Source organism: Tachysurus vachellii, chromosome 7 (genome assembly GCF_030014155.1).
Source record: "Tachysurus vachellii isolate PV-2020 chromosome 7, HZAU_Pvac_v1, whole genome shotgun sequence".
Taxonomy (NCBI): Eukaryota; Metazoa; Chordata; class Actinopteri; order Siluriformes; family Bagridae; genus Tachysurus; species Tachysurus vachellii.
The window spans coordinates 10129611-10148152 of record NC_083466.1 but is presented as its reverse complement, the minus strand read 5'-3'; the positions used below and the strand labels follow the sequence as shown (position 1 = coordinate 10148152).

The following is an 18542-nucleotide window of genomic DNA, read 5'->3' as shown; positions in this document are numbered from 1 at the left end:
TGATGAGGCTTGGGAACACGCTCCTTGGTACTTGTCCCACAAGAAGTCTAATTTGTGATAGCCTAGTGGTTAAGGTGTTGGACTACTGATTGGAAGGTCATGAGTTCAAGTCCCAGGTCCACCAAGCTACCACTGAGCAAGGCTCAATTGCTCAGGTGAATGAAATAAAATGTAAGTCACTCTGGATAAAAATGTAATCTGTTGTTGATCTTTGCTGTAAGTAAATGTAATCTATACCGTTGATGAGGGCGAGAAAAACTGCTGATTTATACGCGTACAAAGTTTTACAGCTAAACAATAAATTCTTGCTTAAAGCCTGGGTGCCTTTACTGAGACAGGTACAGTATAAGCTGACCAATCATAGCCTTAGGGGGAGGGATGTGTGGTCCAAGTTCACCAGTTTCCCCAAAGCATTTCAAACTATTGATAAGACGCCAACATGCTGAAATCCATCATCACCAAGCTGACTGTAAAAGATGTGAGGTTTCCCACCTCTTTGGAGCAGCATGGATCGGACGCCATGGTGTGTATAAACATAATACAAAAACATTTTGCACTTGAGCAAATTCAGCACAATACACTTACTTCCGCAGGAAGTCCGATCTAGTTAACTTTTTTTTATTTTTCTGATGTTTTTTTTTTTTTTGGAATAAAGTAAAGGACACAGCAGGTTTTATGTAGAACTCGTCGATCATTGTATATGTTTCCAGCACACCGTTAACATTTGGACTGTTGTTTTGTTTGGGTCATGTGACCTGTTTCAGCACACAGACCCGGATTACTCTGTTGCTTATGTTACCATCGACACAGACTGTGAAAGTCTTAAAGGATACGGAATAACTTTCACTGTGGGAAGAGGCACTGAAATCGGTGAGCTTTAGCGATAATAAATAAACATTTATTTTATTGAATGAAGCTTTCGGCGGCACTGTGACAATAAACAGTCTGTACAATTCCTGCTTCCTGTTTCTGTCACCTTACAGTTTGCTGTAATAAGGCGCCACCACGTGGTGGTATTAATATTGTTGTTAATATTGTCTCTCTCTCTCTCTCTCTCTCTCTCTCTCTCTCTCTCTCTCTCACACTGTCTCTCTGTCTCTCTCTCTGTCACTCACCCACTCACTTTCTCTCACTTTCACTCACTCTTTCTCTCTCTCTCTCTCTCTCTCTCTCTCTCTCTCTCTCTCTCTCTCGCTCACTCACTCTCGCACTCTCTCTCTCTCTCACACTCTCTCTCTCTCTCACTGTCTCTCTCTCTCACTCATTCAACTCACTCTCTCTCTCTCACTCACTCTCGCACTCTCTCTCTCTCTCTCACACTCTCTCTCTCACTCATTCACTCACTCTCTCTCTCTCACACTCTCTCTCTCTCTCTCTCACTCTCGCACTCTCTCTCTCTCTCTCTCTCTCTCTCTCACTGTCTCTCTCTCTCACTCATTCACTCACTCTCTCTCGCACACTCTCTCTCTCTCTCACTCACTCTCGCACTCTCTCTCTCACTCTCTCACGCTCACTCACTCTCTCACTCTCTCTCTCTCACTGTCTCTCTCTCACTCATTCACTCTCTCTCTCTCTCTCTCTCTCTCTCTCTCTCACACACCCCTATATTTTTGCGATGAGGGAGGAAACTTGACATCGTGAGAATATGCAAAGAAAATTCACACAGATATTAACCAAGCTTGTGATTAAATCCCAGATTTGTGAAACAACAACACTATTTGCTGTAGCAACCATGTTGCCCTATAATACTACTAATTATAATATTAATAAACTAAAAATAAGACATTACAATAAATAACATGTAATAACAATAAAGTGTCTCTGTGTAGTTGTGTGTGCAGTAAAGGTTTTGTCAGCTCTGGTGATTGGAAAAACACTGGAAGAAATAGTGAGTGATTTCAGAGGATTCTACAGACTCCTGACAAATGATGGGCAATTGAGATGGGTAAGTAAACCAAGCACATGCCAACATGTGAAGGCATGTTGACAGTTAGAACCATATTTACTGACTTTACATTGTGCCAGATTGGTCCAGAGAAGGGGGTCATCCAGCTCGCAGTGGCCGCCATCCTCAATGCTATCTGGGATATGTGGGCACGTGCAGAGGACAAGGTGAAACTTTTCAGTTGGCAAATTCTTTCCTTCTTATACTCTGATACTCTTATATATTTATTGATGTGCACCAATGTCACTGAGCCCCTTGTAAATATACAGATATCTTTCACACCAGTAAAAATACAAGAAAACTGATTAAATATAAATACCTATAACTTAATGTATTATTGCCTGTAATGTCATTTTGTTTTTATTAATGCAGCCCCTCTGGAAGCTCCTTGTGGACATGGTAAGAAGACAGTATAACCTAAGTTTTTAAATCTATCTTCTCAGGCTGTGGCAGTTTTGCTTCTGTGACTGTGATAACGTATTGTCAGAAGATTAAGAGAGATTTGTAGAAGTGGTTGTGAATATGTGTATGTGTGTGGTCTCACAGGACCCAAAGCAGCTTATCCGCTGTATAGATTTCACTTACATCACCGATGCGCTCACTGAACAGGAAGCATTAGGTAAGGTCATTATTGTTATTAAATGATGTTTACACAGAATGATGTGACCGCTTTTCTTTTTAAAAACCTCTCTCTCTCTCTCTCTCTCTCTCTGTAAATAGATATCCTGGCAAAAGCCAACAAGGGAAAGCAGGAGAGAGGTAGGAATTACACGTTCTGATTAATTTTATGATGTAACAGATATCTAATGGACGTTGGTTGTCACTAACATGCATAATGTAGTAGAACCAAACATGACGTCATACTAAGAGTATGCAGAAAGTTGCAATCCTTTGCCACCTACTTGGACAGGAAAAAATGGCTTTGAACCGAACAGATATTGTAGCCCAGTTTTAATAAGATTATTAAGAATTCCTGTGTCTAAGATAATAAGACCATTGTGGCATGATTTATCAGCAAAGATAAATATTTACTTTACCTGTTTTTTACTTTAATTCTCATCACCTTTCCAGAGACATAGTTCAAGTAGATTTTCTTATACTTTGCTCTGGACTTCCGAAGCACTGATACAATTTAGTTAGGATGTGTGGAAAATCAACTTGGAAATTTTTAAGCACTATGGATTGCTGAAATAGAATTAATATTTGGACATAAGTTTTGGTTTGTTTGAATATACAGGGTTGTCCAGGATGGTGCATGTAACAACAATTGCATAAGACAACAATTGATATGAACATAATTTTGTTACACAGCTATTTTGGGCACATTTTCCACTTTTAAGCACTTTTTCCTGAAGATTCCTATATCACACCTATTATGAAGTGTGAGATCAAAGTGCAGAGGAGTGATGTAGATTAAAATGTGTGCACAATCAGATTTTCCCAACAGTCATACAGTCGCCCAACTTCATTTTGAATTCTTTGTGACTTTCACCAGCAACTTACCATACAGACCGTACCATACAACCATATCAGCAAGTTTCACTAATAATGACATTATGACCCCTTTGATCCTTGTAGAGGACCAGATGCTGAAGGAAGGATATCCAGCCTACACCACATCCTGTGCCTGGCTAGGATATTCAGATGAACAGCTCACACAGGTGTGTCTGTGTTTTGATCATTGATTAATGAGAAACACCGCAGCATAAAAATGTGAGTGTGCATATGCATTCAGGTTAATTATACTTGTGTATGCGTGTGTAGCTGTGTTCTGCTGCACTAGGTGAAGGATGGACCAGGTTTAAAGTGAAGGTAGGGGTGGACTTGCAGGATGACATTCGCAGATGCAAGCTCATTCGAAACATGATCGGCCCAGAAAACAAGCTGGTAAATCTAAATCATATACTAGTACTGTGATTTAAAAAATGTATGTTCAGACTTCAGCAAATATTATATGGATGTTTGTTTGCAAAATAAGTTATAAGTGACCAAATCGTATCGCAACTTTGGTTGTTAAAGTATAATAGTAATATAGAGTAATACAGTATATGCATTCCTTTAGTCCTCAGGAGGTAAAAGAACTCGGTGTGGATTCATTTAAACATTAGCATTAACATATAACTTTATAAAAGCTTGGTGTGCAGATGCAATCATTCATTCATTCATTCATTTTCTACCGCTTATCCGAACTACCTTGGGTCACGGGGAGCCTGTTTATCTTTGCTCTGTGAATGGAAAGAGATCCAGACAAAACCACACCCATTGAAAGACTGTTGACAATCTTCATCTGTGGAGCTTCATTCATTCATTCACTACCGCTTATCCGAACTACCTCGGGTCACGGGGAGCCTGTGCCTATCTCAGGCGTCATCGGGCATCAAGGCAGGATACACCCTGGACGGAGTGCCAACCCATCGCAGTGCCAATACTCATCGAATGAATGAGTACCCGGAGGAAACCCCCGAGGCACAGGGAGAACATGCAAACTCCACACACACAAGGCGGAGGCAGGAATTAAACCCCCAACCCTGGAGGTGTGAGGCGAACATGCTAACCACTAAGCCACCGTGCCCCCCATCTGTGGAGATTTGAATTCAAAAGTTCTTGTTATAAAAAATTTATCCTATGCCATGTCCACTGATGCTGCTAACACGGCTGTAGGAACCGCTTCGTTGGGACTGTTGCTAAAATTTAAATTTTACATTAAAATAAAACCAAGAGGATTAATGAATGATAGCCTATTTGTTGATAAATTTATTCCATCTTCTGTTATAACAAGTTAGTTATGCACAATGGTGCATTTGTCCTCCACATGACAGTGTTCTCCCTGCTCTAACAAACCATTTAAACTAATCAGCTAATTACAAAATGTCCTGAGTTAAAGTGGAAAAATACTAAAACTCCATGATGAGGCTTGGGAACACGCTCCTTGGTACTTGTCCCACAAGAAGTCTAATTTGTGATAGCCTAGTGGTTAAGGTGTTGGACTACTGATTGGAAGGTCATGAGTTCAAGTCCCAGGTCCACCAAGCTACCACTGAGCAAGGCTCAATTGCTCAGGTGAATGAAATAAAATGTAAGTCACTCTGGATAAAAATGTAATCTGTTGTTGATCTTTGCTGTAAGTAAATGTAATCTATACCGTTGATGAGGGCGAGAAAAACTGCTGATTTATACGCGTACAAAGTTTTACAGCTAAACAATAAATTCTTGCTTAAAGCCTGGGTGCCTTTACTGAGACAGGTACAGTATAAGCTGACCAATCATAGCCTTAGGGGGAGGGATGTGTGGTCCAAGTTCACCAGTTTCCCCAAAGCATTTCAAACTATTGATAAGACGCCAACATGCTGAAATCCATCATCACCAAGCTGACTGTAAAAGATGTGAGGTTTCCCACCTCTTTGGAGCAGCATGGATCGGACGCCATGGTGTGTATAAACATAATACAAAAACATTTTGCACTTGAGCAAATTCAGCACAATACACTTACTTCCGCAGGAAGTCCGATCTAGTTAACTTTTTTTTATTTTTCTGATGTTTTTTTTTTTTTGGAATAAAGTAAAGGACACAGCAGGTTTTATGTAGAACTCGTCGATCATTGTATATGTTTCCAGCACACCGTTAACATTTGGACTGTTGTTTTGTTTGGGTCATGTGACCTGTTTCAGCACACAGACCCGGATTACTCTGTTGCTTATGTTACCATCGACACAGACTGTGAAAGTCTTAAAGGATACGGAATAACTTTCACTGTGGGAAGAGGCACTGAAATCGGTGAGCTTTAGCGATAATAAATAAACATTTATTTTATTGAATGAAGCTTTCGGCGGCACTGTGACAATAAACAGTCTGTACAATTCCTGCTTCCTGTTTCTGTCACCTTACAGTTTGCTGTAATAAGGCGCCACCACGTGGTGGTATTAATATTGTTGTTAATATTGTCTCTCTCTCTCTCTCTCTCTCTCTCTCTCTCTCTCTCTCACACTGTCTCTCTGTCTCTCTCTCTGTCACTCACCCACTCACTTTCTCTCACTTTCACTCACTCTTTCTCTCTCTCTCTCTCTCTCTCTCTCTCTCTCTCTCTCTCTCGCTCACTCACTCTCGCACTCTCTCTCTCTCTCACACTCTCTCTCTCTCTCACTGTCTCTCTCTCTCACTCATTCAACTCACTCTCTCTCTCTCACTCACTCTCGCACTCTCTCTCTCTCTCTCACACTCTCTCTCTCACTCATTCACTCACTCTCTCTCTCTCACACTCTCTCTCTCACTCTCGCACTCTCTCTCTCTCTCTCTCTCTCTCACTGTCTCTCTCTCTCACTCATTCACTCACTCTCTCTCGCACACTCTCTCTCTCTCTCACTCACTCTCGCACTCTCTCTCTCTCTCTCACTGTCTCTCTCTCTCACTCATTCACTCACTCTCTCTCTCTCTCTCTCTCTCTCTCTCTCTCTCTCTCTCTCTCTCTCTCCCACACACACCTATATTTATGCGATGAGGGAGGAAACTTGACATCGTGAGAATATGCAAAGAAAATTCACACAGATATTAACCAAGCTTGTGATTAAATCCCAGATTTGTGAAACAACAACACTATTTGCTGTAGCAACCATGTTGCCCTATAATACTACTAATTATAATATTAATAAACTAAAAATAAGACATTACAATAAATAACATGTAATAACAATAAAGTGTCTCTGTGTAGTTGTGTGTGCAGTAAAGGTTTTGTCAGCTCTGGTGATTGGAAAAACACTGGAAGAAATAGTGAGTGATTTCAGAGGATTCTACAGACTCCTGACAAATGATGGGCAATTGAGATGGGTAAGTAAACCAAGCACATGCCAACATGTGAAGGCATGTTGACAGTTAGAACCATATTTACTGACTTTACATTGTGCCAGATTGGTCCAGAGAAGGGGGTCATCCAGCTCGCAGTGGCCGCCATCCTCAATGCTATCTGGGATATGTGGGCACGTGCAGAGGACAAGGTGAAACTTTTCAGTTGGCAAATTCTTTCCTTCTTATACTCTGATACTCTTATATATTTATTGATGTGCACCAATGTCACTGAGCCCCTTGTAAATATACAGATATCTTTCACACCAGTAAAAATACAAGAAAACTGATTAAATATAAATACCTATAACTTAATGTATTATTGCCTGTAATGTCATTTTGTTTTTATTAATGCAGCCCCTCTGGAAGCTCCTTGTGGACATGGTAAGAAGACAGTATAACCTAAGTTTTTAAATCTATCTTCTCAGGCTGTGGCAGTTTTGCTTCTGTGACTGTGATAACGTATTGTCAGAAGATTAAGAGAGATTTGTAGAAGTGGTTGTGAATATGTGTATGTGTGTGGTCTCACAGGACCCAAAGCAGCTTATCCGCTGTATAGATTTCACTTACATCACCGATGCGCTCACTGAACAGGAAGCATTAGGTAAGGTCATTATTGTTATTAAATGATGTTTACACAGAATGATGTGACCGCTTTTCTTTTTAAAAACCTCTCTCTCTCTCTCTCTCTCTCTCTCTCTCTCTCTCTCTCTCTCTCTCTCTCTCTCTCTGTAAATAGATATCCTGGCAAAAGCCAACAAGGGAAAGCAGGAGAGAGGTAGGAATTACACGTTCTGTTTAATTTTATGATGTAACATATCTAATGGACTTTGGTTGTCACTAACATGCATAATGTAGTAGAACCAAACATGACGTCATACTAAGAGTATGCAGAAAGTTGCAATCCTTTGCCACCTACTTGGAGAGGAAAAAATGGCTTTGAACCGAACAGATATTGTAGCCCAGTTTTAATAAGATTATTAAGAATTCCTGTGTCTAAGATAATAAGACCATTGTGGCATGATTTATCAGCAAAGATAAATATTTACTTTACCTGTTTTTTACTTTAATTCTCATCACCTTTCCAGAGACATAGTTCAAGTAGATTTTCTTATACTTTGCTCTGGACTTCCGAAGCACTGATACAATTTAGTTAGGATGTGTGGAAAATCAACTTGGAAATTTTTAAGCACTATGGATTGCTGAAATAGAATTAATATTTGGACATAAGTTTTGGTTTGTTTGAATATACAGGGTTGTCCAGGATGGTGCATGTAACAACAATTGCATAAGACAACAATTGATATGAACATAATTTTGTTACACAGCTATTTTGGGCACATTTTCCACTTTTAAGCACTTTTTCCTGAAGATTCCTATATCACACCTATTATGAAGTGTGAGATCAAAGTGCAGAGGAGTGATGTAGATTAAAATGTGTGCACAATCAGATTTTCCCAACAGTCATACAGTCGCCCAACTTCATTTTGAATTCTTTGTGACTTTCACCAGCAACTTACCATACAGACCATACCATACAACCATATCAGCAAGTTTCACTAATAATGACATTATGACCCCTTTGATCCTTGTAGAGGACCAGATGCTGAAGGAAGGATATCCAGCCTACACCACATCCTGTGCCTGGCTAGGATATTCAGATGAACAGCTCACACAGGTGTGTCTGTGTTTTGATCATTGATTAATGAGAAACACCGCATCATAAAAATGTGAGTGTGCATATGCATTCAGGTTAATTATACTTGTGTATGCGTGTGTAGCTGTGTTCTGCTGCACTAGGTGAAGGATGGACCAGGTTTAAAGTGAAGGTAGGGGTGGACTTGCAGGATGACATTCGCAGATGCAAGCTCATTCGAAACATGATCGGCCTAGAAAACAAGCTGGTAAATCTAAATCATATACTAGTACTGTGATTTAAAAAATGTATGTTCAGACTTCAGCAAATATTATATGGATGTTTGTTTGCAAAATAAGTTATAAGTGACCAAATCGTATCGCAACTTTGGTTGTTAAAGTATAATAGTAATATAGAGTAATACAGTATATGCATTCCTTTAGTCCTCAGGAGGTAAAAGAACTCGGTGTGGATTCATTTAAACATTAGCATTAACATATAACTTTATAAAAGCTTGGTGTGCAGATGCAATCATTCATTCATTCATTCATTTTCTACCGCTTATCCGAACTACCTCGGGTCACGGGGAGCCTGTGCCTATCTCAGGCGTCATCGGGCATCAAGGCAGGATACACCCTGGATGGAGTGCCAACCCATCGCAGGGCACACACACACTCTCATTCACTCACACAATCACACACTACGGACAATTTTCCAGAGATGCCAATCAACCTACCATGCATATATCTCTGATATACCCCTCAGATGCAATCAATTATTAATTATTTTATAATTTTATTTGGAACAGACCAAAGCTTATTTAGATTCATGAACCTTAAAACGAAAGGTGAAAAAAGAAACTCTTAAGCAAAGAAAATTAAGTGAAGGAATCATCATTTCAACATTATTATTATTATTTTTTTAATCTATTAAAAACAATTATTTCAATCCAGACATGTTACTCTCATCTCTGGTCCTCTTGTTCACTGTATGCAACTCTTGCATAGAACATTTAAATCAGAGACATTTTTTTGGAATAGGTTTTATATAAATGTACAAGACAAAGCAGATGTCCAGAAAAAAAAGGGTTCCAGTTGCATTATTGATGAATATACATTAAGAAGATATAAGAATGGCTTAAATCCGATTGAAAAACTAAGAGTATGTGGTTTCCTTTCCTGCATTAACAAGATACCGCTGTCTAAACAGAGACTTTGTGATTGAAATAGTTCAGTGACTTGTGACCTAACTACTGTTAGATGATTGACGCCAACCAACGATGGGACGTCAATGAGGCCATTTCTTGGGTAAGCAGCCTAGCAGAGTTCCGTCCTCTGTGGATTGAAGAACCCACCTCTCCTGATGACATCCTTGGACATGCTGCCATCTCAAAGGTAATCAATAAGTGTCAGCATGTGTGGGAATAGCAATGAGAAAGTGTCAGTTATTGATTTGAACCTTATTCTTTATGTGGCTTTAGATATATAGTCAGGTATCATAACATTCATATCTGTGTTTCAGGCTCTGGCACCATTGGGTATTGGAGTTGCCACAGGAGAGCAGGTTGGCAAGAGTGATTCAACCCTTTTTCTACAACAAGTTAATAAGTGATTTATTGTGTGTATTTTTGTTTTTCAGTGCCACAACAGGGTGATGTTTAAGCAGTTTCTGCAAGCTTCTGCTCTGCAGTTTGTTCAGATTGACAGCTGTAGGGTGGGCAGCGTTAACGAAAACCTCGCCATCTTATTAATGGCTGCGAAGTTTAAAGGTGAGATCTGTATGTATGTGATGGTTAGAATAGTTGGTGTTTAAATACTCTTAGTAGGTGTTTGTTTGTATGTGTGGCTCATATTAAACTTGTGTTTCTTAAGATTGTATGTGTCTTTTTTTGCCATTTCAAGTCCCCGTGTGTCCTCATGCTGGTGGAGTGGGACTTTGTGAGCTTGTTCAGCATCTCATTCTGTTTGACTATATCTCAGTGTCAGCCAGCTTGGACAACAGGTGAGTTGGTGTAAGTTTGAATAATTAGGTAAAATTCTTTTAATGTACTGTAGTGCTTAGAAGGATGTGATCTAATGTGTATCAGTAAAAACACGGAATTGTAAAAATCATAACAGCATTTAAAATATAATAAAATGTCTACTTGTGTTTTAAAGGTTGACTCGTTCTTATAGGTAAACGTTAAATATGGCAATGTGTAATAAAATATTTTTTAATATGGTTTTAATATTAGAATACATTTAGCAATGCTAAACATGGGTTTGATCTTTAGTATAGAGTTTGGCAAGGGTTTGAATTAGGGATTTGGAATCAGGTTTGTTTTGTCATGCAGTCACACAGCCATTTATTGTAGAATGTGTTTTGACTTCCAATGTCTGATTTGAATGCAGCATTTTGTTAATTCCCAGAAGCCGCTGTCTTGGAATTGTGTTCTGAATTCGAATCAGTATCGCAGAGACATCATGCCATAATTAGTATTGTGTGTAGATAATGCAGGTTTCTTTTAGAGTGAACAGACCAATGTCAAAGAAATTTTAATCCATTTTCCAATTATAATTGGTGCTTTAAAAATATTGCAAATAATTGTTTTGCATTTATTAACAAAATCACTCATTTCGCATAATGTAAAAACATAACATAGTCACTCTAGTAATGTGATTGTCAATATTGTATCTAATAGTAACATATTAGACACCAGAATCTTGCCATTATACGTTGTTATGATTAAAAGGGATGCTTAGATGAATGGCCGGTTGATTGGATGGATGATTTGATGGTTTATAGTTCCTAGAGGAAATCCCCAACCCTCTTACCCATATTTTATATCTCAAAAAGAATATATTAATATCGTAATATTATCAATATTTTAACCTTTCTGCTCATGTTCCATAACAACACATTCCTTCACCAGTTATAATTAATTATATTCCTCCTAAGTCTATACAAGACTAGTAGAATAAAATGGAGCAAATTTTATGCTAGCACACATTGCATGTTAGCTAAGCTGTTTGAAGTCAGTAATGAATTTACATCGTTTTATGTTGAGAAAATATTTCTAGCAACAGAATTTGAGGTTTCATAGTCCATGAACTGAAGCCATGTAACTTTATACATGTTTGTGCTGCACAATGCATGTAAAATGCTATATGAACTGAAATCATGTGAGATCTGAGGCAAGATTTAAACAGCAAGCTAGTGGGCTACATCTAATAAAAATTTAAAAAAACAACAACGTTATGCAGGAATATGTTTAAAATAAACACTTGAAGGAATATGACATTTATCCAAAAAGTGATGTATGTAGATTTGACTGCAAAACTAAATGTTCCAAAGCATTTAATTACGATTATTACAAATACTGAATATTTTCATATTATCTTGCACTTTTAATAACTCTGCAGTGATATTTTAGAATTGTTGTCATCACTCAGATGGGTTCCATTTTTGAGTCTGGTTCTTCTCGAGGTTTCTTCATCATAACTTCTCAGGGAGTTTTCCCTTGCCACAGTCACCTCAGGCTTGCTCATCAGGGATAAATACAAATAAATTTAAATACAAGTCTAATAATAAATCTTTTTTCTATATTTCTTATATTCTGTAAATCTGCTTTGAGACATTGTTCGTTGTTAAAAGTGCTATACAAATAAAAATATCTGAAATATAGATATAAAAATGAATGTACACCATCACTAAAAAGCCTTAGGAAATTGAGTGTATTGGGTGTGTATTTTTTTTAATACATTCACTGTTCTGTTGGAAGGATGTGTGAATATGTGGACCACCTTCATGAACATTTTAAAAGTCCAACCGTAATCAGAAAGGCCTGCTACATTCCTCCTAAGGTGAGTGAACATTACAAAGTATAAGGCAGCAGGCTTGTGACAGGTCATCCACATAAAATTTGCAACAACAGATGGCCACTAGATTGTGATTAGCATAATGCATGTGTGATTCAGATCTAAAGTATTTGTTCACTGTTACTTTTACGGTACACTGATTTATTCATAGAGTTTTTCGGTATTCAATCCAAGTTTGAATTTTCTGCAGTGTTTTTGTCTCATGTTTGGTTTGGGTCTCATTAGGATCCTGGATTCTCGTGTGAGATGTTGGAGACATCGGTGCAGAAACATCAGTTTCCTCACGGAGAGGTGTGGGGACGTGTTCTGGCGCAGAAACACTCGCCAATAATCTGAGTGACTGCTGATTAACGAAACACTAAATACATAAATACATTTTTCATTTTGATATTTCTGACTGAATAAATAACAAAAATAATGTTTACAAAGTAATGAATACTGTATAGAACACAGACAGAAATTAGACTGTGTTTGATTGACACTTTTTCTGCTATCCTAATTATGTGAATGATGCAATAACAGACACTGTAATTGTTACCTAAATGACTGAAACTTTGGAATAACTTTTTTTTCCACAGATTAAACTGTACTTTAATCTGGTTGAGTCTGTCTATTTACACTTTTCAGAAGTTTTACATTACCCATGCTGATAATGACATTTTATTTTCAACTATAGTGAGCCTACTGTTAGTTATACTCTGCTATACACCTTCACACAGATTTGTATGGATTGTTTATTTCGAATTTATATTAGCAAAACAAATTTTAGGATAAATATTTACAGTAACAGTAAACATTACAAAACTGGCTGTTTACATTTAGCAAGAAACTGTGATTATACTGCCATCTGCATCTTGATTGTAGGATATGGATCATAGTCACATATCTCAAAATCCTCAGCTGTAAAATCATCAATGCGTTCGACGTTGCGACGGATCTTTAGCTTAGGGAAAGGCCGTGGCTCCCTCTGAAGCTATAAAGGGGGAGAAAATGTGAACATAGACTAATATTTGTGCTAATTATTTGCAAAGACTTTAATATGACATCCAGCTTACCTGTATTTTTAGAGGCTCAATGTGGTTGAGGTAGATGTGAGCGTCACCAAGAGTATGTACAAAATCACCAGGCTATAGAGGATGGAAGGAAAAAAAAATAATATGCACGACATAGACAGAATTTATTAGTCTACATCACTGTGGAATTATTATGGAATAAAAATTTCTTATGATTTATATATATCATAGATTTACATTATATATATATATATATATATATATATATATATATATATATATATATATATATATATATATATGAATGAGAGAGAGAGAATATTGGCACAAAACCTAAGAAATCAATATTATATGTACGTATAATAAAATGCTGTTTGCTAAAGGCAAACTAGAATGTTAGTCAAATGGCTTTAAATAAAGTACACTGATAGTTATGCCTTAAAAAAGAAAACCGGAACGCAAGTGATTTATATTCTCTCTCTCTGTGTGTGTACATACCTTCAGCCCTGTGATGTGGGCGATCATGTATGTGAGTAGGGCATAGCTAGCAATGTTGAAGGGGACACCCAGGCCGATGTCTCCGGAGCGCTGGTATAACTGACATGACAGCTCACCGTCAGAGATGTAAAACTGGCACAGAGCGTGACAAGGTGGCAGAGCCATCAGGGGCAGATCTGAGATGCGGCAGGAAGATCACAAAAGTGAAATGAAATGATGACCTTCCAAATCAGGACTAAAACAGCGAAAAAAGGAAAGAATAAATGCTGCCATTGGGAAATTGTGTTAGTCTATATACACTCATTGTCCACGTATTTATGTAACTCAGCCAATCATGTATCAGCTGCAGGTCAAGAGCTACAGTTAATCTTCTCATTAAACATCATAATGGGGAAAATGTGTGATCTCTGTGACTATAACTGTGACATGGATGTTGATTTGAGTCTTTCAAAAACTGCTGATCACCTGGGATTTTCCACATTCAACCTTAAACAAAATGGTGAGAAAAACAAAAAACACTGTGTGCGTGACAGTTCTATTGGTGGAAACTTGTTGTAAAGGGAGTTCTAAAGGGAGAATTGTTGAAAATGGCGAGATTGGTTTGAGCTGTCGGGAAGGATATCATTCAAGAATCATTCACTTTTACAAGTGTAGTTAATTGACAACATTGTTGTTTTGCCACGTGTTTGGTTAACTGAATAAATGAGCATGTGCACCGGGTGTTCCTAATAAAAGTGGATGGTTAATGCACAGGATACTGCTCTAATGGAAAGCATGACTACCACAATCAATTCAGAGCAACTTTCCATTTATTAAAAAATAAATCAAAAAGGAACTTTATGTCCAGAAAAGTCATAAATCACTGTGTTACTGTGAAAAGTACAGCTGTCATTAAAGGAAATGCTGAGCAAACCAACTAAAGAGAAGCTCATTAATGGGATTATTATAAAATCCGTAAGTTAAATATTTTCCTTTAAATCATTATCAAACAAAATGATATTTAAAATCAAGGCAGCTGTTTAGCCCCCTGATCTGCTCAGCATTACACACCTGAGATACTATACATGGTCAATGTCTTTACCTTTAGGGTTCCAGGCACACATGATGATCCTCCGGTCCTCTGGATTGGATTTGATGGTGTTAATAACGTTCTGCAACTGGTCGACACCTTGGCCGGAGTAATCTGATAGTATTAAAATAGATTGCAATATATAAACAAGCCTTGTTGCATTTCATATTTATTCTAGCCGTCTGTGGTATGAATTTTAATAAAGTCATTATTAAACTGTTAACATTTAATACAATATAAAAATATAGGACATAAAAATGCACATTTGTTTCCATTTATAAACAAATCATTTTTCTGACTACACATCATTGGGCTTTATATAGTTTTAACTGGCAAATATTGTATTTTTATGCTGCAATAGTTTTAATAGGACACAACACCCACCAGAATGCATGTCTTTGTACTCTGCTCCAAAGTGTCTCCACTGGAAGCCATACACAGGGCCCAGGTCACCTTCCTCACGCTCGGTGAATCCGTTCTTATCAAGAAACTCCCGTGAGCCGTTGGCATCCCAAATCTTCACACCTTTCTCTGAAAGCTCTTTTGCGTTAGTTGAACCCTACAAGATCAATCAATCTGTGTTAGATTGCTGCCCTCTATTGGTAACTTGTGGACAAACTGTTCATTGTTCAACATTTTCTTCCCTCAAGACATTAGGCTCCACAACAGCCAGTACTGAACTGTTACCGATTACACACACAGTGTGATCTGCACTTACACATTCACTCAATTGCTGATTTGCACACCACATTTCAATACCTCATCCAACTGCTATAACTTAGTGTATATGTTTTCAAGATCCCTCTTTGTTTTAAGCAATGTACTGTATAATATACAGAATACACACTGGTCATCCATTTTGGGTATACTGTCTTGTAGTATTTTGTATTGTCTGTTTGCTCTGTCTTTTGTCTTGCACTAGGTTGCACACGATGCACTTTATGTGGCTAGAACTAACTTACTTTAAGTCCTTAGCTCTGTGTTGTTTTATGTAGCACTATGGTCCTGGAGAAACCGTGTTCGTGATGTACTGCGTCAGCTATGTATGCTTCAAATGACGATAAAAAACTTCTTGCGTTGACTCGACTAATGTGAGAGCAGGAACATATTGATTCTGAAGCAGCATTCCTTTTCTCAAAGCCGGAATGCGTGCCTCAGTGTTAGCTGTGTGTAACTAGAGCAACACAAAAACATGTATTAAGGTCTCTAAAAGTTACATAGAGTTGGTAAGTTTTGAATGACTCTTTTTTTTTGCCTAACTCGCTGAGCCCAACGATATTTCCAGCCATGTACACAAAGCTCCACCGCAAAACCTGTGGTGTCTCAGCAAGAGTTAGCATACTAACTAGAGCTACCTTTAGCAAAGACTTTCAAGTGCACTTGAACATTTGACTATATGAAAGCCTAGTTTTAACTGTGTAAACATGCAGCTTTCCCTCAAAATTACTGTATTATTATGAGGAAGTGAATAGGTGTAAGTGAAGTGTCTATAAAATGACTGACATTAAGCCAATCCAAGCTCAAGCAAACATTCCTAACTGGACACATAATACACTTGCTCTAAGACAATGGAGAAAACTATTATTTTATCCTTTCTACATAATGTTCCACATTACTGGTGTTAGTAAGAAATGAAAACGATTAAATGTCGCACCTATAAGAGACATTGTATTCCTTTCCTTTAGTTTTAGACACAAACTTTTGCATAAAATACATTAATATGTACATAATTTATTATTTATTATAATTCATGAAGGTTTACGTTGAATTGTACAGTTCAATATAACAATACAAGTTTAGTAAAGAAGCAAATCCAACTGAAGGCTGCATTTTAAACTCAACAAAACTGTCTTATAACATTGTGGACTGTGGATAATCACTTACCTTGATGAACCACAGTAGCTCCTCCAAAATCCCCTTCCAGAAGACACGTTTTGTTGTTAGCAAAGGAAACTGATCTGAAATGGAAACACAATGTAAGATTAGCTACATAACCAACCACAGTGCATGTGGATCAGACCTTTTGCCTTTGGCTCAGCAGGTTGGCCCACAGTGTCAAGATTATTGTTCCCTTCATGTGCTATCAGAATGATCCTATTTCTCACTTCTCAAGTTACCGGCTTTTTGTATTCACATTCTTTGTTCATGCGCACACACATACATACATACATACATAAATATACATTAAATACACACACATACATACATAAATATACATTAAATACACACACATACATAAATATACATTAAATACACACACATACATACACACACAAACAAATATACATCATACACACAAATATACATTAAATACACACACACATAAATATACATTACACACACACACATACACACATATATAAATATACATTATACACTCACACACACACACACACACACACACACACACACACACACACACACACATATGTATATAGCATGTGTAGATAAATTAGCTGCATTTAGAAAAATAGAGGTAAATTCAGTACAGAAACCGTAATCTCCAGTTCAGTACTCTACAAAGTTCAGTACTTTTCCAATCTGTTATCGAGATAATCTCGGAGTTTTCCAGTCGTAATTACAACTTGAGGGGTCATTCATGTGCAACTTCCTAGTGGGAAACTCGTATTCACTCAAATTTTAGCACTCACATTTTAAGTCAAATAGCACGTGAGTCTCATATCTAGAATCATAACCTGTAAATGCACCATGAAAAGTACTAAATAATGGCTCTTCTAGATCCTGCTGTAGTGTGCTACATATCTCTAATAAGCCGTTTGTGATGTAGCTGTACAGAATAGTCTACTATATTAAGTGCAAAATTAAATATGTGCTTATTGACAGACTGTGGGTTTAGTTGGGGGGAAGCCACTTTGTCCTCGTTTAGACTTTAGGATTTGTGTACTAAACACAGCAATGCATAAAATGTAAATAAAAATAATAATAATAATAATAATAATAATAATAAGTATAACAATAATAACAACAATAATAATAGAAACAATAATAACAATAAATAATAATAAACAGTATAATAATAACAGTAAGTATAATACTAATAGTAATAATAAGAATAACTATAACAATAATAAACAAAATAATAATAATATTCATAATAATAAACAAAATAATAATCATAATAATAAACATAATAATAATAATAATAATAACAATAATAATAATAATAACAAAAATAATAACAACAACAACAATAATAATCATAATAATAATAATAATAATAAACATAATAATAATAATAACAATAATAATAATAACAAAAACAATAACAACAACAACAATAATAATAATAAACATAATAATAATAATAATAATAATAATAATAATAATAATAATAATAATAACACACCTCTGAGGCTGTATCGGGCCTGTAACCCAAACACAGACACGACTCCTGTTCCTGTTCGGTCTCCTTTTCTCACTCCATTGTGTAAAATGTATTTAATCTGGTTCAGATATCCGCGTTCATCACAGAACAGAGAGAAATGAACTGCATCCTCAGGACTCTGCTTTTCTGCTGCTGCTGCTGACTTAAACTCTCCTGCTGGATGTATATCACTCGTGGCTGGCATTATGTGCAGAAAACTGGTCAAATAGTGCAAGATTAAAGCAGTTTGTTCACATAACAGGCGGTTGTAGGACTTGTTGAACCAAATACTCGCGGGTTTTT

The 18542-nt window shown here is 37.1% G+C and overlaps 2 protein-coding genes across 3 annotated transcripts; one reads left to right on the top strand and one right to left on the bottom strand.

Annotated features, from left to right (window-relative positions):
- Positions 1-364: 364 nt before the first annotated feature.
- On the top strand, positions 365-12878 carry enosf1 (enolase superfamily member 1). Of its 2 annotated transcripts, none has more exons than XM_060874173.1 (15): positions 365-523; positions 765-870; positions 1830-1945; positions 2026-2112; positions 2318-2344; positions 2492-2564; positions 2666-2704; positions 3524-3606; positions 3710-3832; positions 9677-9811; positions 9939-9980; positions 10056-10185; positions 10319-10418; positions 12178-12259; positions 12500-12878. In XM_060874173.1, the coding sequence occupies exons 1-15, from the start codon at positions 440-442 to the stop codon at positions 12608-12610; spliced, it is 1338 nt and encodes a 445-aa protein (XP_060730156.1). In that variant the 5' UTR covers positions 365-439; the 3' UTR covers positions 12611-12878. The 2 variants fall into 2 exon arrangements, with proteins under 2 accessions (XP_060730156.1, XP_060730155.1); XM_060874172.1 differs by lacking the exons at positions 365-523; positions 765-870; positions 1830-1945; ... (4 more) ...; positions 3524-3606; positions 3710-3832 and adding exons at positions 5215-5373; positions 5614-5719; positions 6651-6766; ... (4 more) ...; positions 8377-8459; positions 8563-8685.
- Positions 12879-12990: 112 nt separating this feature from the next.
- Positions 12991-18542, bottom strand: tyms (thymidylate synthetase). Its single transcript, XM_060874174.1, has 7 exons — positions 18222-18542; positions 16739-16812; positions 15239-15413; positions 14867-14968; positions 13786-13961; positions 13330-13401; positions 12991-13247 (listed from the first exon to the last, which is right to left on the bottom strand). Exons 1-7 carry the CDS (start codon positions 18442-18444, stop codon positions 13110-13112), a joined length of 960 nt encoding a protein of 319 aa, XP_060730157.1. The 5' UTR covers positions 18445-18542; the 3' UTR covers positions 12991-13109.